Genomic DNA, 23,299 nt, shown 5'->3' on the forward strand with positions numbered 1-23,299 from the left:
GGGGGCGGGGGAGGGGGGGGGTTAAGGATGAGTATCTGACAGGCTAACAAAAGAAATACGGAAAGGACTCCAGGTTGGCCCAGCCTGTGCCCACAGCACCAATGGGCTCTGTGCGCCTCCACAGGTGGTCTTTTGGGGTGCTCCTGTGGGAAATCTTCACTCTGGGAGGCTCCCCATATCCTGGCGTGCCTGTGGAGGAGCTTTTTAAGCTGCTGAAGGAGGGCCATCGCATGGACAAGCCCAGCAACTGCACCAACGAGCTGTAAGCATGAGGAGATGCCCACGGTCTAGGCCCTAGGGGCAGGGTGGGCTGGACCGGAAGGGGAAGAAAGGGCTGTTTGTCTCGACAAGGCAGCCTTTCCTGGTCATTCCTCCCACCGTCCCTCCTCCGTGCGCTTCTCAGTTTCTCTGCTTACCTGTTTCCTCCCCGGAACTTGTAATCCTGCCGCAGGTACATGATGATGCGGGACTGTTGGCACGCAGTGCCCTCTCAGAGACCTACCTTCAAGCAGTTAGTGGAAGACCTGGACCGCATCGTGGCCTTGACCTCCAACCAGGTGAGGCTGGCCCATCCTAGACCTCCGGGCGTCGTCAGTCGGGTAGATTCCCGTGAAGGAAGCTGCCGCAGGGAGGAGAGTGCGGGACGCATTGTTCTCTGGTTTCCCTGGCACAGGAGTACCTGGACCTGTCGATGCCCCTGGACCAGTACTCCCCCAGTTTTCCTGACACCCGAAGCTCTACCTGCTCCTCAGGGGAGGATTCTGTCTTCTCTCACGAGCCGCTGCCTGAGGAGCCCTGTCTGCCCCGACACCCAGCCCAGCTTGCCAATGGCGGACTCAAACGACGCTGACTAGCACCCCAGCACTGCCCCTCCCCGAACTTCATCCTCCGCTGCATCCCTCACCCACTGCCCCCTGCTGGACTCACTGCCTTCCCCCCACTGAGCTCACCCCTCCTCCTCCTCTCAACCTGCTTACGAGAGAGAGGAGCGGAGAGGCAGGTACTTGTTGGTGGCCACTCCGCTCCCTCCCAGACGTGGGACCAAGACCGCTCCCCGCCGCCTGGCCCTGCCTGCAGGGTTAGAGAGTGGGAGGTGAGGCACGCCCACGGCACTGAGCAGGCGCGCACTCACGTGAGAGCTGACTGAGCTTTCTCAGGTGGGCTTTGCCTGCTCCACCATTCCCCGTAAGCCCTTGAGTTCTGACGGCAGGTGCCTCGTCCTCGTGGCCACGGTAGTAGGGAGGGCAAGTCAGTGCTTCGGGCCTCGGTGGACGGCGACCTCTGCTCCAGAGATACGGTGGTGCCAGTGGCTTGTTAATTCTGATACTAATTTGCTTTGCTGACCAAATGCCTGGCACCAGAAGGCGGGGAGGCAAAGGCTGGGAGCAGTGTCTCGGCCCTGGGGCCCAGCCCCGAACTGGGGGCTTTGTACATAGCTATGAAGAAAACACAAAGTGTATAAATCTGAGTATATATTTACATGTCTTTTTAAAAGGGTCGTTACCAGAGATTTACCCATTGGGTAAGATGCTCCTGGTGGCTGGGAGGCATCAGTTGCTATATATTAAAAACAAAGAAAAAAGAAAAAAAAAGGAAAATGTTTTTAAAAAGGTCATATATTTTTTGCTACTTTTGCTGTTTTATTTTTTTAAATTATGTTCTAAACCTATTTTCAGTTTAGGTCCCTCAAATAAAAATTGCTGCTGCTTCATTTTTATATGGGCTGTGTGACAGAGGGGAGAATGTCCACGGAACTGGAGCGAGAGCCCCGGGCCCTGGGTCTCTGCGTCTGTGCTGGGACACGCAGGCTCCCCGCAGCGTCCTCCTAACCTCTTCCTTTTTAGGTCCTGTACCGAGGCCTCCGGAGGAGCCTCGTGCCTCTCGGATGCTTTCGGAAAGGCAGGAAAAAAAGACATCTGCATAATGGGCAGGAACCTCCTGTCAGGGCACCGGAGGTGCTGGGTGGACGGCCAAGACCCCACAGCCCTCAACTGCCAACGGGGGAAACTGGTGGGGTTGGGGAGGTCAGAGGTTAGAGAGGGAGCTGGGGCCAAGGGGCAGCACTGGGGAGGCAGAGGAAACCTCTGGACTGTTCCCACAAGGGTATGCAGAAACTCAGACCCAGACACCTGTCTACCCCTCTGTGTGTGTGGTTTTGCCTGTGCTGCTGTGAAAGGGAAAACTATCACCCAAGACTGGTTTCACATCAAGGCTCCTTGCTTCTCATTTCCGAGCCTGCCCTGTGTTCTCGGTCCTCCCCAACACCGGTCTTCTGTATCGTGGGACCAAACTGCAGGTGTCGTGTTGGGACTGTCGCAGAGCTTGGCTTCCTATAGCTCTTCCCGTACAAGCTCCACCCCATCCCTTAGGAAAGGGAAAAAATTCTCTAAATGTTTGTTTTTTGGCTGCTCGGAAATTTCCTTTCTCTGCCACCTGCTGGTTATCAGTGTGTCCTGGCTCCTTAGAACTTAGCACTCAACCTGCTACTATGCAACCTCTATACCGAAAGCTCTCGCTTTTTTTGCTGGATTGCTGCTGAGTACAAAGGAAAGTTCAATATGCTCTCATTTTTGCAAGGAAAATGAGATTGCTCCTCTGTTTCCCTTCTGAGCTTGCTATTTTTTTTGTCAGCTACAGTATTGGCTACTATTGTAAATTAGTTGTCTTTCCTTGTGTCTCTGTAAATATGCAACTGTCAACATACTACAGTTTGTGTTTGTGTTTGATGAAGGCACAATTTGGTGAACAGAGCCAGGAAATGAATTTCAGCTCTTAAAAGCCATTTGTTTTCAGACCTTCTAGTGGTGTCTTTCCTTGTGAAAGAGTGGTGGTAACCTCTGCCTCAGCCCTGGAAGCAACGCTGTGGAAATGGGTGGCGGATCTGTGAAGGGCTTTCTTTGCCTGCGAGAAACGTGCTAGAGAAACACAAGGCACTGTCGTAACAGTGATGTCCTCACTGTTACTGCTCAAACCACCCACGAATTTCCCCAGAGACTGAGCTGGCTAATAAAAGATAGTGAAATTGACCTCAGAGAAAATGAAACGACCATTTCACTTAGATGACCAGACTGGGTCTCCTGAGAAAAAGAGTCCGGTTTCTCTAATGAAGACAACCAGCGTGCTGTTGAGACACTGAATTTGGCTGGTTTCCTGAGGGTTAAAAGATTAGAGCCTGGGATTACCGCAGTATTAATCAATACTGCTTTTCTGCCTTTCCTAATTGCCGTAGGCTGGGGGTCATCAGTCCCTTGGTGCTGCTAATGTAATGTATTGATCTCAGGTAAAGAAGAACCTCAGATGGAGCAAGAAATCTATCTCAATGACAGTGAAGTCGCTGTGTTTATCAGTGGCCACTGGGGGGCGCCAGCAGGCCAAAAGCTCAAGTTCAGTCAACATTAGATAAAACGTGCCAGTCTGCTTTGAAGTTCCATTAGGTGTGTATTGGTGACTGGGAGACCTTGTTAGCCTAGGTTTCAGCATTACAGAGTATTTGATATCACCAAAATGTAATGAGTGAAGTACACAATTCAACACAGCACAAGTGTAGGTCCATGAATGTCAAGGGCTTCCAGCACCCATTGTAGCAGAATTAATGGCAAAGACACAGGCCATGTCTAGCATTACAATCACTCAGGCTGGGTTCAGAAAAGCACCAAAACTATACTCAAGAGTATCAGCAGCTGGTACACTAAGGTACGTGCACCTGCAGGGAAGGGTAGAGAGAGCAGAGAAAGGAGAAAGCTTTCTGGTGCCCTGGCCCGGCCTCACCCCAGCTGGTGACAGCCAGGGAGAGGGGAGGTCTGCAGGAACCCAGGTGTTCAGGAAGACTCAGTCTGGGGCAGGTTCTCTCTAGATGGCCATGTGACATGCGTAGAATCACGTATATTGCTGGTGCACGGAAGTGAGGTTTCATTGTCTCTCGCTGCTTTGGTGGGTGCTGGAGTCGGTCGTGTGCTGGGACTGGGTGTACGTCTTTCCCAACTGCTGTTGGGTGGCCTGAAGTCGGCCGTGTGGGAGTCTTTACATCACTGGAATCTGCGAAGGCTGCAGATTGGGGCCCCCCACCCGAGGTTGTTGTCAGTCATTTCCCAGCACACCTGTAACTCAGGTACAGCACGGGCTGGAGCTGACAGTCATGGAAGCCAATGGCCAAGCCTAAGTGATGAGGGCAAAGAGACGACCTTGACTTCTCCGAGCTGCTGTCGTAAGAGTGGGGACAGGTGTGTCACGGCTTGGGTGCCTGGTTATGAAGCAGAAATGGGTGAGAGCCAACTGAGGCCAGAAGTGACCAGGGGCCCCTTGACCTCCCCATCCCCACTCCGTGAGTCGCACACAGCAGAAAGACCGCAGCCCAACAATACAGATGAATCATTCAGCTTAAACAGGATTCAACAGGTAGCTAATCCCTTTCCCACAGTTCAACACTTGAAATGCGAACTAATTAAAGTAAACACCCATTATTTAAAAGTGGGGAAGTTAATATGAATCACTTTGCCAGGCAATGGCAAGATCCATGGAATGCTGTATAGTAGGGGTTCGTTGTTCTCAAGGAACTGGAGTTCACCCGTGGGACATGGTGGGGCTTGTCCTTCGGCCGAAAGGAGGGTCAGGAAGCTTATAAAAGCACCTCCTTGCTGTGAAGTGCTGACGACAGCCCTCATCTAGGTGATCCCAGACAGAGACGGTTGTTTCACTTAGTCTAGCTGGTTCCCAGCAAACTGCTTTCAATTTCACAGCAAGTAAAGAAATATAATTTCATCATCCAGAGGCCGAAACACCTCTTCCCTCCTAAGCGCTTCCCAAGGGAAAAGACTGCTGGTTAGCTTCACAGCAGTTGGTGATGTTGCTTTTTCAGTATCCACAATCCAGAAAACACCAAATACCTGGATGTAATGTTTGTTACTGGGTAGCATAGGAGTTCTATCAGACTTTAACCGCCTCTATGACTAACAAATAGTCTTGTTTGTGAAAGACAGGCCAGAAAAACACACACCCAGCACAAACAAATGGTTAAGCCTTAAACCCTTAATTATGTTTCCTAGCAAAATGGTGGCTGATGAAAGCCATATGTGCTCGAGTTGTGGCAGCCTCCCAGATCCCTGCAGGCCCAGAGGGGGAAGTCGCAGAACAGCCCAGCAGCAGCCAAACTTTTTGGATTGCCAGTCTAACTCCCCATTTTATTCTCCAAGAAGTTTTTTCGTTACATCCAGAAAGGCCTCACTGGGGAAGACCCGTTCCATCTCATAAAGTGCTGTTCCTACTGATGGATCACTCTGAAAAAGTCGGTCAGGTGCTCTTGCACTGGTTTTCGGAGTTTTCAAGTTCTTAGGCAGGTTACCAAGCCACAGGAGGCAGAATCGTCTAAGTCGCTAAGCTGGTTCCATTACACAGTTCCTCCCTTAAAGGACGTGGGCACAGATACGGAGTTAAAAACAGTGTGGGGCAGGGGGGCTTTACACAAAGTTTAGTGGGATGACATAATGGCACAGAGGAAATGGGCTTTGCAATTATATTTTTCTAAATGGCCTGAACTTGGTCTCACTGCTGACATCATCTGGAATGTTTACGAGGCCTCAAAGGACTGCCCAAGGACTAAGTGGCAGGTCCTCTCCCCACACTAGACAGTCTCGGCTGGGAGGTCCCTCATGAACCCACTGCCGAGGGCAGGGGGCCGGAGAGGGTGGGCTGCGTCCTCCAGTCGTCCTTAGGCTGCTTTGGAAGTGGCCTTGCTGTCCTGGGCTGCCTTTTGTGATTTGGCCTGCAGCACCTAGGTACAAAACATAAAGACATTAGGCCCTGGTCACAGTTAGATGTGGAAATTCATCAGGAGTCCCTGTTTGGTTTTCTTAATCAAAATAAAGACCCGCAAACCAGGCCTCTGGACGTCAGTGTGCCCAGCACGCGTGCACGGGTGCGCGCCCTGGTCCGCAGGAGCCCGCAGAGCCACTCGCTGCACAGCTCCGGGCACCCACACCCTTCTGTTTGCTTGCATCACGCTCTTCGCTCCTGCCCCAAACTTCTTTCTCCAAATGGGAAAGAGAGAAGGGATTTCTTATTTGCCAGCATTTTTCCTAAGATTTAAATTGCTCTCCTGGTAGTGTTTCCTGACGGTGAGTCCTGTGTGAAACACACAACACATGGGAACTATTTCCATCTTGTGCAAAAGAAAGCAAGAACCTGTCTATATTATAATCAGCTTCTAGGCTTAACATGTTGAGGTCTGATCCACGATTACACTGGTTAATTTTTTTTTTTTTGCTTTTGGATAATAGCATTTAAAAATGTCGTGGTTGTGAGATGACTAAAATTTGCCTACAACTTCCTGTTTGGATAAGAGGAAGAACTGTGCAGTGTTTCACAACAGTGATAATTCTCGATTCTCACTGCCCTTAAGAACAACGGGCGGGAAGGAGGTTTTCTTTTTCTAGACCACACTTACAGCTTCTTCAGTGGAAGTGATGGGCCCTGGCGGCAGTGGAATCGACGCTGAGGGTGTCAGGGGCGAAGACATAACGTGGGGCAGCTGCAGGTAGTTTTCATCCTTCAACATCAGAACTGAGAGTTAGGTCACTGGTTTTGAAACAAGGGCATGAGATCTGCAGTCATGGGAACGTGTAACAACTACTACACCTTCTGGCACCGGACGCAGGAGGCAAAATCTGGAACCTAATGATACACAGCCAAGTGTCAAACTTTCTCAAAAACAGATCCAACAATGCAATAATTATTCCTTATTAAAGAACACCCTTGGAGTTCAGTTTCATCAAAGGAGTTAAAATACAGAAATCAACGTCTTTTTACTTTTAACCTAATTAGTTAAATAAAAAGTAAGGGTGTAACCTTAGTTCCCTTCAGTTGGGGTGCTAAGTCCACCAAGTTCTCTTTAGATTCAGAAGTAGGTGATTCCACAGGAATATCCATCTTTGGAGCCTAAGGAGAGAAATATATTATGTAAGCATAAGCTTTCTGCTCTTCCTGAGACTCAGAAGCACTTCTGCAGTAAGTAGTCACTGCTTTCTAGCGCAGTTTGCTTTCCAGTAAATCCCTAACTTCCTCCAACTAGATGCTTTATGAGTAACATTTGAAGTATGTCCCTGAAATAACAACTTAGTATCATTTATCTTAGTATCAACTCTTGAGCACACTATATATGCAGAAGTTACACTTGAATTAGATTCTAGGATTTAAAATCCTTGGTCATTAACAAGCTAACAGTTTTTTGCCAATTCTGGTCATATTCTACTCTCAAGAAGCAAACATTGCCATTTCTCAATTACTCATCTATTTCTAATGGCATGGATATAACTTGGCCAAAATTGACATCTTTACCATTGCTGGTTTCTAATAATAAATTATAAAAAAGTTATTTAAATGGTAGGTGCTGTTTAACAGAAGCCCCTGCAATGCAGGGGGAAAGGGAGGGAGAGGGAGGTATTTTAAATAGCTAGCTAACCTGTCTTTAAGAATCGTATTAATTACATGTGAAAACAAATATATCACTGCTCTTTTGAAAATAAGTAATGTCTTTGTGTACTTTGGAGGGGAAAGGGCTACATTTATCCAAAATTATAGAATATTCTATTTGATGTCTCTACAGTTTTACAGAGCCTAGCATGCTACTTGTTCTCATTTTGTATATATGGAGAATAGAAATTTTAAAATGTGGATTTTTTAAAAAGCAACCAATAAAATGCCTAGGAGTTTGTCATTTTGTCCTTAATTCCTAGCTCTTTCTCAACCATCCCAGAAAACAACATCTGGATAAAGAGTTTCTGGCCATCTACAAGAATTCTGAGAACCCAAATTTAGCTCTGAGACAGTGTGCTGTTCCCAGATCTCCTTGCTCCTGACAGCAGCCTGAGAATGACAGATAACCGTGTGTCTTGAAGACCAAAGAGAGTGAGAATCCAGTAGCCTGCGTTTTAGAACATGGTCTGAGCTCCAAAACTGCTCCTACCTAGTCTCCCTAGAATCCGTCCTGGACAAAACCCGAGTCCACATGCACAGGCAAGGCCAGATGGTGTCTCCTGGCGTGCATGCTACATGCTGGACTTCCTGTAATTTCCCTTGGCGTGTCCCAGGAGTCAGCAGCATAACTGAGATTAAAAGATGGTCGGTCCTCACTCCGGAGTATTTAGGTTAATCTGCTAAACCACATATGCGGCCTGTTCTGGACTGGCCCTTCCCTTTCTCACCCATGCAGGCTCTGAGTTAGACTTAAAGCCACAGAGCAGACAGCTGAGCGGCCCTTTCTGAAGGACCCAGGGCAAGACGCTCTAGTCATTGGGCCTGTTCTGGGCCCTCCAGTAAAATACCAGGACAAATAAAGCTGCTGACTCACATAGGCAACGAACAATGATTAAGAAAATGAGTGGTAGGAAGACAAAAAGTTTACATTCCAGATTGGCCATTCACTGCTTAAAAATTAAGAGGAATCGGACAAATGAAACAGACGTGACGGAACAGGAGCCCCTCGGTCCCAAGGAGACAGTGGTGAGGACAGTCTGAAGACCATGAGGTTAGTGAGTCACAGTTAAAGAGCAAACTAGCTCCTATTAGTAAACCCCCTAGATCATCAAGCTAGGGTTAAAGGCAGTAACAGCCCCACAGCTACAGGTAGCTTCAGGGATTTTAATGTTTTAAGGCCACTTGGGCCAAATTACAAAAGAAATGCCGACTCGGACTGCAACAGGAAGTGAGAGGTTTGTGGAGAGGCCCCAGTTCTGGGAACCCAGACTCTCCGGGAGCCCAGGCACTCACCTCCCCACTGAGCGGGATCTCGACCAGCTTTGGCTTCACATCTATCAGGTAGAAGGTCCGTGACAGGAGCAAAAGAGAAGGGGGGACATTCTCCTTCAGGTGGAGGTCCTGCCACTGGACAATGGGAGGGAATAAAACAGGACAGAATCACAAAACGTTAGGACCTGACGTGACCCACGATCACCTACCGCTGCTCCAGCTTTACAGCTTCCCCCGCGCCTGCTGGCAACTAGGGTCAGGACGAGGACCGGCAGGGTAGCGCCGGCTTCTGCACCAGTGGTCGAACTGCAACCCCTCCCTCCAACGGGAACCTCTCGGCGTCAGGGAAGGGATGTTTAGTTCAACTCTCAAACCAGCTCTGGATTGAACAGGCTAAGTATCTTCGCTGAGACACAAAGTAGACGTTAAAGAATAAACCAGCCGCACTCATAACCAAAGAAACGTTAAAATGAGAATGCGATGTCAGTTTTCGAGTAGTACCAAATTGGCCAGGCTTTAAAAATATTTTTTAGGTCAATTATATGTGCACACAATAGAAATCAAAGGTCAAATGAAATCAATAAAAAGAAGCCGGTCTCCTACCCGCTTCTCTTGCTACCCTGTGTCCCTCCCTGGAAGCAACTGCTGGTACCAGTACCTTCTTCGATCTTCCAGAGCTACCCCATGCACATGGCAACAAGCAACATCTGTTATCTTTTTTATCTTTACCCTAAGGGTGAGTGACATACACACTTTTGCCCTTGCTTTTTTTCACGGAAATACTTCATCCCGGATATGATTCATATCAGGAGACAAAGACCTGCCTCCTTTTTAAACATCCATAAGGGGTTCCATTGTATGGAAATGCCATGATTCACTTGATTACATTCCCATTAATGGATGTTAGGCAGTTTCTAACCTTCTGTTGTTACAAACAGTGCTGCAGTAGGTCATCTTGTAGATATGTCATTTGTACATGTGCAAGAACACAGGATAAATTCCTAGAGGTGAAATTGCCAGGTTGAACTAAGTGCATTTTAAATTTTTGAAAGATACAGCCAGACCTCTATGGAATTTTTTACTAGCAATGCATGAGTGCCCCTCCCCCCGCCACACCCTCACCAACATGGCACACTATCACAATCTGATCTCTGTCCACGTAATAGGTAAACGCGGTGTCTCGTAGTTCTGTCTCATTATAGAGTGAAGACGTTTCATGTTGACCATTGTTATCCTCTCTTTCGACGGCTGCCCGTATCCCAACACAGGGTTTTTGAATAACAGTCCAGAGTGCTGCGTGTCCCGGGTGGGGTTTGCAGCCTCACTCCCTTGTAGCGGGGCTGTGAAAGGGCGCACGCTTTCAAGAAAGCAGCTTGACAGTTGAACCCACTTAACACTCTGTTTAAGAAATGAATTATCTTGGTACCTCTCTGCAATACGTCCATCTGCAAACCAGAGCAGGCCCAACATGTGAGACAGGGGTGTCAAACTCATTTTCACCGGGGACCACACCAGCCTCACGGTTGCCTTCAAAGGGCTGAATGTAATTTTAGGACTGTGTGAATGTAACTACTCCCTAACTGTTAAGGAGTTGAAATTACATTGGGCCCTTTGAAGGCAACTGTAAGGTTGATGTGGCCCCCCGTGAAAATGAGTTTGACACCCCTGATGTAAGAGGAAAAAGCTACCCGACATAGTCTCACAGTCACAGCAGTGGCTCCTATCCCCAAATAATATTTGCACACTTTACAGAACTTTTCACAGTTACAGGAATGAGAATTTCAATAGGATATACTCCTTTCTTTTAAAGCATTACATTCAGTTAAAATGTTATCTGAGGGGAAATGCTAAACATGTGTTTCCAAAGCTAACACTTCACACTGGTTTGGGGTACTACTAGGGAGAAAGGCCCAGGTGAGCTGCAGCCAAGGCCACACCTCCAGATGGGCTCAAACAGATGACAGGCCTTGTATTAGGGATCTTGCCTGGCCCTTGCAATGCCCGGAGTAGGCAAAATTCTAAAGTGGCCCTGAGATTTCCAGTCCCTCGTGTACCCACACCTCCTGCCGTTATTCAACCAAACACAACTCTTAGTGATGCTAGGAAGGGATTTTGCAGATACAGTTAAGGTTACAAGTCAGTTGACCTTAAGATAGGAAGGGTATCAGGGTAGGTCTCATCTAATCACATGAGACCTTTAAATCTGGAGTCAAAGATTAAAATCAAAGCGGGAGGGGGGGTGCTGCAAAGGAAGTCTGAGATTTAAAGCATGTGGAGGGTTAGCATGTGAGAAGTTCTTTGCAGATGGAGGTGACCTAGAGGTAAGGAATGCTAGTAGCCTCCAGGACTGAGAGTAGCCCAGGGCTGATGGCCAGTGAGGAAACAAGGACCTCAGTCCTGCAGCTGCAAGGAACTGAACTCAGCCAACAAAGTGAATGAGCTTGGAAGTACAGTCTTCTCCACAGCCTCCAGAAAGGAACACAGCCGGCACCTCTAACCTACAGGGTCACAAGCTAATAAATTGGCATTCTTTTAAAAAAAATTTTTAAATTTATTTTTACAGAGTGGGAGAAGAGAAGGAGAAAGAGAGGGAGAAAAACATCAATGTGTGCCCGCCCCTCACATACCCTGTACTAGGGACTTGGCCTGCAACCCAGGCATGTGCCCTGACTGGGAATTGAACTGGCCACCCTTTGGTTTGCAGGCCTGCACCCAGTCCACCGAACTACACCAGCCAGGGCAGTGGGTGTTCTTTTAAGCCACTAAATTTGTGATCATTTGTTACACAGCAATAGAAAATGAATACAGTATCTTGTCTCAGTCAAACAATCTAGCTGCTTTGGTATCCCACTGCTCAATTAAATAAGGAGAATTAAATAAGGTGGTCTACTTGTGATAAAGTAGAAATCACAAAGTGAGGTCTGCAAAGCGTAGGGGAGACAGCTGAGCGAAACAGGCCCCGGAACACTTCCACTTGCCTCTCTGAGCTGCTGTCTCAGTTGTTCCTCAGTGAGACCCAGCGATCTCATCCCTCGGGCCCTACAGGCAGCTTGAAGTTCCGGCACAGTCAAGCCACTCACCCCTTCTTTGGCGATCATCTGAAAGAAATGTAAGGAATGGTATTGGATCTTTTGGCTCCTGTTTTACCTAATCCCTAAACTCCAGCTGATCGAGGAAACACGGGGTCTGATGCTTCCACATTCTGTCCCCAGCACTGACTGCACAGAGGCCACATGCCTGCAAATCAAGACGACTCAGGAAAGTGCAGTCGTTGAGAGGAAGGGAATCCTGCCAGGAGGTATTAATGCTGTTGGAGATATTTACATAACTTCTTCCCAACACTGTCGCCAAAGTAATTATCTTGGTTTGCCTTTGCCTGCCTGGGACATCTTTACTCTTCCCCTTTCATGGCAGCTTTAGGATTCATTTAAAAAACATTTCACTTGAAAAGCTTTCTATGTACCATCTGTTGCGTGTCCCAGTGGTGTTCTTTCCCCACAATCCCCCACCAACACCCCAGGGGCGGCCCTAACTCTCTGGTTCACAAAACTCCCTCAATAAATAACACAATTTCTGCTTGGTGTGACCCAAAACTATGATACTTCTGGGACCAGGATTGTTTATTCCAAAGTTCTGAAAACAAGAACTAAAATCTGAATGGGGCCAATGGGATCATGTGTCTCAGTTCTGAGAATCCTGCTCCCTCAGGCGGAATGCTTTAAAGCAGCTGATTCAGATTCAAGAAAGATTCTTTCCATTAAAAAAAAAAGACTTTATATATTTATTTTTAGAGAGAGAGGAAGGGAAGGGGAAAGAGAGGCAGAGAAACATCAATGTGTGGTTACCTCTCACATACCCCCAACCGGGGACCTGGCCCACAACCCAGGCATGTGGCTTGACTGGGAATTGAACTGGTGACCCCTTGGTTTGCAAGCCGGCACTCAATCCACTGAGCCACACCAGCCAGGGCAGATTCTTTCCATTTTTTAATGGGGTCTAATCAGTAGTTATAGCCCAGACAGTGCCTTTCCTCCACAGATGCCCAAGTGCTATTCTCCCTCCCCGCATTACGTTTTGCCCTCCTTGCCAGGCAGCTCTCCCAGCAGAATATTTACTTTGGCACCAGCTCCGCAGCAGGGAGCAGCGGTATGGGGGTAGAGCCCTGTCCTCGGCAATAGAAGTCAGGAATCTACTGAGCTGCTGTTCCTTCCGAGTGGGTCCTAACTGCTTTAGATTAGCCTGAGCTAAGATGTCCAAATTATTAGCTGCTTATATGGCCTTCTCAAGAAAATGGGTCAGTATAGTAACTCCTAAAATTAGTAATCAAGGTTCAGATGTTATGGTAATGATTATCCAAACCACTTATTTTGCCAGAACCAGTCTATGAACAGACCTCACAGAAGATACTGCACTTTTTCACAAAGCCCCCCTAAAATATATCCTAATGCCTTGCTAATTCCTGACAGATATAGTTAAGTTCTTACTTCATCATCTGCTTTTATAGACTTCAGTTTCCTCAGGAGCTGAAAGCGGAGCAAGTTGTTGGTTCCAAAAGGCTGCAGTTCGAGCAGTTTGCAAAGGGCAACCAGCTGAGGTCGGTCCAAGTGCTCCAGGGTTAGCCGATCCTCAAACAGTTTGGAAAAGCGAACTATCTCCTTCGTGTTGGGCTTGTGGCCTGTCTGGACCTAGGCAGTGGGACAAAAGGGCCCAATTAAAAAATTAAAATGAGTTTCCTACTTAATTTAACCTTCCCAGGAGACTATTTGAAAGACACGTCAAAGCATTTATGGATTCTACCTTAGGTCTGGAAACGTACCTGTGGTACAAAGAGGAGTAAAAAAATCTGAAGTTGGCCTAAGTCACTGAAAAATCAGTATTCTAAAGTTTGACTAATTCTCCTGCTCTTTCCAAGAAGTTATCGATGTCTTCAGCACATTGACTGCTTTAAGACAGACATTTCTGCAAACTACTATAAATGTTTGCAATATCCTATCCATACAACTTAGGTTTGCAAATTCACAGATCGTAAACAGTTTGGAAGATCCATGATGACATGCATCTTTCATAAGATCCCCAGCCTAGAAGGCGGTATTATTATACATCAGAGACTGACACCTGTCTGACATAGGACGAGAACTGTGTGGAGGCGTCTCCCAGCTCGGCCTTGTTCCTCCTTGCCATTTCCGTAACCGTTTCTTGAAGAAATTTTGCGAGTTCCAACTTGGCAGCCATTTTCTTTTTCTGTTTTTCTTCCTTAATAACAGAAGAGGAAAAGTTTGTCAATCCTTCATGTTTACAACTTGGTAGATAAAGATGCAAGAAAAGTAACTGTTCCCTTGTTCTTGTTCATCCCTATTTAATGTAGTGATATTATTTTCAGGCCTAATTGAGTGTGTTCTGTGAGACCCAGAGCACATAAAAAGTAGCCTCTATTTGCAACTTATCTCCTTAATCTTACCTTTTACTTATCACTGATACAATGATCATAAATATTTGATAGCTCCAAAATGTCTCCTCAATGGTAGGCTTTGTCATGATTTAGAATGAGACGCTATTTCCTTTTTAAATTTTATTTTTCAATTACAGTTCATATTCAACACTATTTTGTACCAGTTTCAGGCATACAGCATAGTGGTTAGACAATCATACTTTGCACAATGATCCCCCCACTATTTCAGGTACCCCCCGGGCACCATACATAGTTATTACAATATTATTGACAATATTCCTTATGTTGTCCTCTACATCCCCATGACTGTTTTGTAGCTACCAATTAGCGCTTCTTAATCTCTTCACCTTTTTCACTCAGCCCCCAGCCCCTTTCCCCTCTGTATCTATGAGTCTGTTTCCATTGTTTGATCATTTATTTTTTTTTAGATTTCACATATAAGTGAAATCGTATGGTATTTGTCTTTCTCTGACTGACATATTCCAGTTAGCATAATACCCTTTAGGTCCATCTATTCTGTCACAAATAGTAAGATTACATTCTTTTTATGGCTGAATAATATTCAACTGTATATATGTACCAGAGCTTCTTTATCCACTTGTCTGTTGACAGGCACTTGGGTTGTCTGAGTTCTTTATCAACGAGATACTAATTCTTAACCTGGTACAAACCATCTAAGCTGCTAGTTGAGCAAACGCCTGGTCTGAGTGGCTCTGGATTTTGCTCGGGCCATGAACCAAGAAAACTAGGAAATTCACTCTATACTGAAGTAGCTTCTAGTTTAAGAAATATAAAACAGACACACTTTATTACAATACAATGAGTTAACTGCTTTAACAGATATGAACAAAGCACTACACAGACTTAAGTGTATACATGTTTAAGACACTATGTCAAACATTATTTCTAAACCCTTGTTCATCATCAGAAATGCAGTCTGGTGGCATTTTCAAAATAACCACGGTCAGGACTCAGGGGGAAGGAGAAACAGGAATATACATGTTATGTACATATATTTTTTAAGATACCCAAGAGATTCTAATGGCCACCCAATCATAGCAATCATTGGTTTTTAGAAAGATCTTAAAAGATGCAGCCCACAAACCCACACAATGGCAATGCTGTAACTACAGCCCATTTAGTCATCCGTGCCATTCATCTACATCCCCATCCATCCCCACCCATCGGCCCGCCTGTCCACCGACTGAGCACCTGCCATGTGCTACGTGCTAGAGAAAAAAATGATCAAAAACAGATATTCCTCCTGCCCTCTTGGAACTTCTAGTCTAACAGGAGAGATGGACCTAGTGACTAAAGATAACACAGTACTTCCACAAATGGATGAAAAGTATAACTGAGAAGTAGGTGACCTGATGTCAAGAGAAAGCTAGAACTCTCCTTCGCTTGCTGTGCCTCTTTTCATGAAAAACAAACAAACAAAACCATGCAAACAAGAAAGTATTTTCTAGGACTGTGCCCATGATGTGTATATGTGCATTCAGGGACGAATGGTATCGAAGAAAAAGGAATATTTGGATCAATCACTTCCTCTATCCCCTCATCTTCCTGCGTTCACTAACACTGTCCTTAGAACCCCATGGTGTTAATTCCAGATCCCAATTACTTTCACCGTAAGTAAATTAGGCCACTGCCAGGCAGTTATATATTGCAATTTGATTCTATCTTTTAGAAGTATATCACATCTATCTTCAGTTTTTATTTCTAATGCCATGTCTATAATTTAAGGTTGGTCCTCTCTCTTACTGTTACCGTAGCGTTGCAGCTGATTTCCCTCCCTCTGCTCTGCTGCCTTCAACCCTTCCTGATAGCAAAGTTATTTTGCTATAACACAGACCTAATCGTGGTACCCACCTGCTGCTGAAACGTACTGTCCATCATTCACCACTGTCTAAAGTCAAGTGTGAATGTCATAGGGTGGTAGATGCTTTCCAACCTGACCCAACATATCACTCTTGTCTCATCTGCCATCGCTGGTCCCCTTGTGTTCCCACCACAAAGAACCAGTCAGTGGTCCTTGGCTCTGACATACCCTTTCACATGGTTCAGCTGTTACAAGTGCTGTTCTTTCTACCCCTTTCAAACACTGTGGTTAAATTCTGCCACTCTGAGTCTGGGTTCCACCCGGACCTCTTCTGGGAGACATTTCCCAGAATGATGTAAAAGCTGCCCCCTCCTTGTCCTCTCATAATGTTCATATCTTCATACCACTGTCCGGTAACACACACAGAATAAAGAGCATGAAGGCGCTGCCCTGGGGCTCTACCTCTTGGCCCTCACAGCAACCATCCACTGAGGACACCTTCTTCTCCAGGACCACTCGTGAGCACCAACGGGACTGTTTGAATACAGCATGTCTGTTGAACAACCGGCCACCGTAGTAACAGTTGATTCAGGTTTGCTTTCTCTCTCAACAGTATGAAACAAGTTCAAGTTCAGTGAGGAGGGTAGTGTTTTCAACAAAAGGGGCTGGAAAAACTGGATATCCACAAGTAAAAAAAATTGACTCCAACACTGATGCTACACCTTTCTTAAAAAGATACTTGCACATTCTTTCTGCCTCCTAGCACCCCAGCAAGGGGAGCAGCCCCTGTGTCTGCCCACCTGCAATGGACGGTGTAGGGAACTACTCAGATTCCCGATCCAGAGGAACAAGCAGACGCACAGCGCCCAGCCCAACAGTCTGAAAGCCCACAACTCCTTCAGCTACAACGCTGCCATGGGCTGATCCACGTAGGCCAGTGGGTGTGGGGCCGGGCGCTGATGGCAAAGGAGTGGTGATTGTCCCAAAGCAGAGATCTGGCCAGCGAAAGCCGGCCACCTACCGGCAGACCACCATCAACAAGGATGCTGGGGCCACCCTGAACAGCACCGGGCATGGGATCCGCAAGAACAAGGACCAACTGGGTCTGTGCAGGGTCCCAGCTCTTAGGGCAGCGCCATCGCGTGCAGCCAGAAGCCCGTGATGGGGAAAAGGAAGCGGCCCATCCCAACAACAGCTCTGGCCACCCTCTCCACCCCCCAAATAAAGGTGTGAGCAGGCTTTTCTTAAGAAAAAAAAAAATAACTCAAAATGGATCATATGTAACCCAAATATAATACTCAAAACTGTGAAACACCTAGGAGAAAATCTAGGTGACCCTGGATTTTGGCAAGAGTTTTTAGATACAGCCCCCAAAAAACCCCAAAAGCATGATCTAAGAAAGGAAAAATCAAGTTGTACTTCACTAAAATTTAAAACATTTGCTCTGCAAAAGACACAGTTAAGAGAATGAAAAAACAAGCCAAAGTCTGGGAGAAAATATTTGCAGAACACATGTCTAATAAAGAACTTGCATCCAAAAACATACAAAGAGCTCTTTTTAAATCTCAACAGTAAGAAAATGCGTCACCCCATTAATAAGTGGACAAAAGATTCGAACAGGTACCTCCCTCAAAAAGAGATCTAGATTGCAAATAAGTATATAAAAAGATGCTCTACCTCAGATGTCATTAAAGAACTGCAAATTAACATAACAGTGAGATGCAGCTGCACACTTATTAGAACGGCTCACACTCAAAGCACTGACACCATGAAACGGCTGACGAAAATGCGGAGCAACAGAAACGCTCACTCGCTGCCACTGGGAATGCAAATGGCACAGCTACTTCGCAAGACAGTTCATCAATTTCTTATAAAACTAAACAGTCTTACCATACAATCCAGCAACTGCCCTCCTAGGTATTTACCCAAATGAGTTGAAAGCTTACATCCACACAAAAACTTGCACATGGATATTTTTAGGGGCTTTATTCATAACTGCCAAAAATTGGAAGCTACCAAGATGTCCTTCAATAGGTGAATGATTACATTGTGGTACATCCATGCAAAGAAATATTATGCCGTAATTGAAAGAAATGAGGCATGAAAAGACTTGAAGGAACCATATTGCTAAGTAAAAGGAGCCAGTCTGAAAAAACACACACTGTATGATTCCAACAATATATCATTCCAGAAAAGGCAAAACTTTTTACAGTCTGGAGATAGTAAAAAGATCAGTGGTTGCCACAGGTCGAGGGATAGAGAGAGAAGGGACAAACAGGTGAACCACAGGGGACTTTTACGGCAGTAAGACACTGTGATGGTGGATATATGACGATATGCATTTGTCAAAATCCATAAAACTGTACGACACAAAGAGTGAACCCTAATGTAGAGTATACGCTTTAATTAATAATAATGTATAGATACTGGTTTTTCAACTCTAACAAGGTACCGCACTAATGCAAGATGTTAATAATGGCAGAAAGGGGCAACGAGATACCTGGGGATTCTCTGTACTTTCTGTTCAGTTTTTCTGTAAACCTTAAAACTGAAGCCTGTCCATTTTTTTAAAAAGTTAATAATTCCTACATACCTTTTTGGATTCACTTTCAAAGGTTGATGGCAACATTTCTGGGAAGCGTTTCAGAAACACTGGTAATAAGAACTCCATGAAGGGTACAATTATGAACACCAGAAACGGGACCAAGCGGAAGATATCAACACAGGTCCGCAACAGCTAGAGAATTAAATGCATATGCAATATTTATTACTTTAGGATGCAGCAAAAGACCTAAAACTAAAAAGCCTGCTTTGGCTCTTCAAGTGTTAAAAAAACACAATGCATTTTCTGCAGCTGTTTGTAAAATGGAAAGGGGGAATTCTCTTTATCATAACCCTTAAGTAATATTCATGAGATATCCTCAAGGAAACCTATGACAATCATAACATATTATTGGCATCTTCTAGCTTTCATCTAACTTAAGGGTCTGGACTTCATAATAACATAGTATGTTAAAATTTTTTTAATGCATATACTTGATATATTAACTACAGTTTGTATTTCAGATGCACAGATCAGAACTGCAGCCCCTCAATTCCTTGAAGAGATTGGAAAGCACAATTATAACCATTCTATAGGCAAATATATATATACAAATTTAAAGAATTTTGCCTAAAATTGTACAGCAGTTCAGTTGCAGATAAGAAACTCAGTAGGAAATTTTCCTTCACACCATCAGTTACTATTACTACTTTGGGTTTTTTTAAAACGAATGTTAAGTTGAGTTTAAAACTTGGTTCCTAAATAGTTCAACTTTTCATTTTCTGTCTTCAGTGTGGTTCTTGCCTACCCTTCGTCGCTCTCGCCTGGTCAGCACCTGCCTGTGCAGCAGCCTCCAAATCATTCTCACAGCAACTTTGGTGTCAATCCAAAGCAAAGAGAATCCATTGTAATAATATTTAAGTTCATCCATAATTTTTTGTCTGTAAGATCGCTTTTCTTCCTTAGTCCTCGTACCAATCTCTTTTGCTTTTGCGGGCTGAGGGCATGTCTCCTGTGGCCTTTGGGGGGCCTGCTGTAGCTGAGGTTTCCCCGGGGCCTCCTGGAGCCAGCGGGCTGACGTGTGCAGCTTCTGTGCTGTTCTGGTTCGTAAGGACAGTGCTTTAGCGCTTGGCTGACTGACACAGGGGTACGTCTTGCTCCCATAGTTCTTCACATATGTTTGATTTAAATGGGACTCTGGCAAGTGAAGAAATGCAAGTGATGGGAAATGAGAAGAGCAGGTAGGATGGACAAAATGGCTAGGGAATCTGGAATAAAGAGCGACATCCTCTGAGTTGACACAACCTATTAAAAACTTAAAAGTTAAAGAAATAGATACTATATCTGGTCAAAATGAAGCAACAGTTTTAAAGCCTCTATTTTACAGCAGATGCCATTTGTTAGTGAATGAAATATAACTTGTTATCCCAGCTGAAGAACAGTAAGCTTTATGGCTGAATTAAATACTCTATGAGAAATACTAATAAGGTCATTCCTAAGAATAATCGCTATATTAGAAGTTAGAAACTTGGAGACTATTCATTTAAAAATCTAAGAGCAAATATTTTCTCACCAGGGGTTATGTTTGAAAATTCTGCCTCTCATCCACTACCAGAAAACATGTAGAAGACTTTTGTCTTCAGCTACTCTATTGATAATATTGTTTGAATGAAGAACTTCAAGGTCCCCTTGGGGGTTAATCAATCACATAGCATGGTCTTGTCTATGCAGTGCCCCTGGAACCCCTCCAATGAGAGGGATTTACGGCTGAAATGTCCTTCACCTGAGATTCCTTAAGAAAAAAAAAAAACCTTTAGAAATAAGAACTAGAATTGGGCACCCCAGCCAGGGATTTCTACAGTCTACTTTGCAATAGTTCACAATCTTCACTTGAACCAGCACATCAGACTGTTTGAAAAAAATATATAAGATTATCTAGGCAAAGAAAGTTCCTGGCAAAGAGACTTCTTTTGGCAAAGTGATGGCTTTTTCCATTCTTTGGTTTTGACGCATGCCAAGATAAAAACACTTTTTGAATGGCTAAAAGGGAAGACGTACAGTGCATCTGGCATATAGTAAGTTCTCGGTGAAGTCTTTGTAATAAATAAGTGTTAACAGACTTTGCTGGGGCAGATACTGGCCCTGGGACTGACTTGTTGGCCAGCATGTTTACGCCTTTTTCTTCCTAAGGGCCTCATGTAGCATTCATCAATGACAGAAGTGTCATTCTAAAACCATTACATCTTGTATCTTACTTGCACTACACATCTACAAAATTACTCAGCCTGAGTTCTAAAGCATATACAAAATTTGGGATAAGTTTAACTACATTAAAATGTCAGCTTCCTTAAAACCAACAAAGCTTTGTCTACTAAGCCTATCTTTTTACATATATCTTTTTCATCTAGAAGAATAAAATTCATATAAATATTCAGAGCAGTAGAGAAATTACAAGGCTTACCTTGCCCGGGCAAAAGCTAGGACTGTGTTGTAACTGTAGAAGGCCCTATTCATATTTGTCTCAACTAGTCAACATAGGGACCTAGGCAGAAGGAATAAATAAACAATTTAGTATTTGAAAAACACATCAATTATAAAGATCCCAGGATCCTAGTGTTTTTAACTATTTCAAGGGTAAAGTATTTGCATATCTTATTCAAAGTATAAAATCTCTTTTCAGTTCACTGTCCAACAACTTGAATATTGTTTTCTTAGCCCTGGATTTGAGAATGGCACTTTGTGATCCCAACAAACAGAAACGCAGCTCACGGTGGTATGGTCTTCAAAGACACTTTGATATCTGGTCAATAGCACCTAACAATCCACTTAAATGGTTGCCAAGTATTCAAGAAGCTGAGCAAGGCACACTTATTGGTAGCCTAAAAATACAGGTATAAAGTAAATGTCTTGGATTTGTTTTAAATTAGTGTTTTCCCTACTTGGCCAAACTGCCCCAAACTTTAAAAAAAAAATGAAAGTACTCATTCAAGTAGCAGTGAAAATACACATGGTACCTACTAAGAGGTCACATGAAGGCAAACCGGTTTCTTGTGTTAGTGATTCTCCACAGAGCTTTATACCTTTAGATAAGCTTTACAGAAACCTTCCATCCTGCGGCGCTTTTCTGCCAAGGGCGGCAAGGGGCCGTAACATCTTGTAGTGTCAACTCAGCTGCTCTGCACCTAGGAAAAGAGTACTAGGGTCTCTCGGGGACAGAAACCTCGACCACGGAGCTGACATTCTGATCAAGAGTTCAAATAATACTTTTCGCATCTGAACCAGACTAAAGGGCGTTCTCCTGCTGGAGGGAGCCCCGACCCCACCCGGCGGCGAGTAGGCGCTGAGGCCGGGGCACCCCGCCCCCGCGGCGGGCGCACACCTCCGGATCTGGTGGGACAGAGTCCCGCCCGCACGCCCGACCCCGGCCGTGCGACGCCTTCGCTGTCCGCACTTGGCAGCAGGGGGCGAGACGCGCCCTCGCTTTCCGCAGCCGGCGGCGTTTGCGCGCGCGGTGCAGACCGAGTGTATTCACTGCGGTGGGCTCTAGGGTGCTTCTCTGCACTCGGGTGCGGGAGCGGTGCAGACACGGGGACGAGCCTTGCCGGCGACCCGAGTTTACGGAAGGTGGAGGACAAGCCGGGCGCGGACTGCGGAGAGACCGAAGGCAGCGCAGCACGAAACGGGGGGAGTGGGGGCTGAGCCCCGCAGTTGTGGGGAGGACAGGAGGCCAAGGTCCTGGGCTGAGGACGGCGCGCCGGACTGCAAGAGGCTGCCAGGGAAACCGGCGGTGCGGGGCGGAGCAGGGCGCCGCGGGACGGGCTCCGCGGGGAAACCGGCAGGAACGACCCGCAGGTCGCCGCCCGCGGGCTGGGCCCGCCCACCCCTACCTCCTCGGGCCACCTCCCGGACGGCCGCCTCGGTCCTCCAGCCCCTTCCCGCTCCCCCAGGTCCCCAGCCCCGGAGGTCGAACGACCCGAGGCCGTCTCCATGGCTGCGCGCGTTCCCCGCCGCTTACGTCACTCTGAGTGACGACACCGCCCGCCAATGGGCTCTCGGTGTCGGGGCGTCCTTCGCGGCAGCATCCCTAGAGGCAGGAGTCTCGTTCCCACGAGCAAACAAGCCTCGCAGCCCGGCTAGGGTAGTTTGAGGAGCCTGTGCGGGGGCGGGGGCGGGGGCGGGGGCGGGGAGGTAGTCGGACGTTTTCCTTCTTGTGCACACGCTGTGGGTTGTGAGCTATCCCTTCCTGAAAGCGCTTCGTTGAAAGCTGGATTAAAGGAGGCTTTTACCTTCGGATGGCGCAATATGCCTGATAATCGCCATGGTAACCACCTTTGAGTCATGAATTACATCACTTATGTATTTCCTTGCTTCCCCTACCCCCTTCGACTGCGCGACTGAGGCGGGGAGGGCTTTGGAAACAGGGAGTGGTAAGGAAAGCCTCCCGCGGGCCGGAGACTGTGATGCTGTGTAATCTGAACTTGGTTTACAGATGTTCTCTTAGCAGGTATTACTTCTGATCCTTACTTTCTGTAAAAATCTCAATATTTAAACTGTATATTACGGTAGCTATGCAGGTTTGGGGGCACTTCAGTTCTTAGGATGGCCAACTGAGCCATCTTGGGAAAGTGAAAGATCTAGAAATGTTTTTGCCCCCTAGTTTTCTCTACCCATCCATTTCACCTAGCTCTAAAAGAAAGAAAAAAATGTTAGTGGCTCTGCGTTGACTAACGCCAGACGACAAGGAAGA

The 23,299-nt window shown here is 46.0% G+C and overlaps 2 protein-coding genes and 1 pseudogene across 17 annotated transcripts in view; 2 read left to right on the forward strand and 1 right to left on the reverse strand.

The window, feature by feature from the left end:
- Positions 1-3,026, forward strand: part of FGFR1 (fibroblast growth factor receptor 1) — a 48,401-nt gene extending 45,375 nt beyond the window's left edge. For 10 of the 11 annotated variants that reach the window (XM_036011600.1, XM_036011597.1, XM_036011595.1 and 7 more), the window contains 3 exons: positions 125-262; positions 452-557; positions 674-1,717. In XM_036011600.1, coding sequence (XP_035867493.1) covers positions 125-262; positions 452-557; positions 674-850 — 421 coding nt within the window. In that variant the 3' untranslated portion in view covers positions 851-1,717. Of the gene's footprint in view, positions 1-124; positions 263-451; positions 558-673; positions 1,718-1,844 lie in introns of those variants that run through there. The other variant, XM_036011603.1, reaches the window with a different exon arrangement.
- A 1,227-nt stretch (positions 3,027-4,253) lies between these two features.
- Positions 4,254-22,575, reverse strand: LETM2 (leucine zipper and EF-hand containing transmembrane protein 2). Of its 6 annotated transcripts, none has more exons than XM_028526297.2 (12): positions 22,440-22,575; positions 21,633-21,734; positions 21,014-21,094; positions 19,361-19,749; positions 18,604-18,747; positions 13,855-13,992; positions 13,224-13,424; positions 11,718-11,837; positions 8,761-8,874; positions 6,841-6,930; positions 6,440-6,541; positions 4,254-5,767 (listed from the first exon to the last, which is right to left on the reverse strand). In XM_028526297.2, exons 4-12 carry the CDS (start codon positions 19,481-19,483, stop codon positions 5,705-5,707), a joined length of 1,095 nt encoding a protein of 364 aa, XP_028382098.1. In that variant the 5' UTR covers positions 19,484-19,749; positions 21,014-21,094; positions 21,633-21,734; positions 22,440-22,575; the 3' UTR covers positions 4,254-5,704. The 6 variants fall into 6 exon arrangements, with proteins under 6 accessions (XP_028382098.1, XP_028382097.1, XP_035867500.1 ...); XM_028526296.2 differs by having other exon boundaries at positions 19,361-19,820; positions 22,440-22,574; XM_036011607.1 differs by lacking the exon at positions 22,440-22,575 and having other exon boundaries at positions 19,361-19,820; positions 21,633-21,928.
- LOC114508784 lies at positions 14,247-17,243 on the forward strand (annotated as a pseudogene).
- Positions 22,576-23,299: the final 724 nt, after the last annotated feature.

The sequence above is a fragment of the Phyllostomus discolor genome, chromosome 11 (genome assembly GCF_004126475.2).
Source record: "Phyllostomus discolor isolate MPI-MPIP mPhyDis1 chromosome 11, mPhyDis1.pri.v3, whole genome shotgun sequence".
Taxonomy (NCBI): Eukaryota; Metazoa; Chordata; class Mammalia; order Chiroptera; family Phyllostomidae; genus Phyllostomus; species Phyllostomus discolor.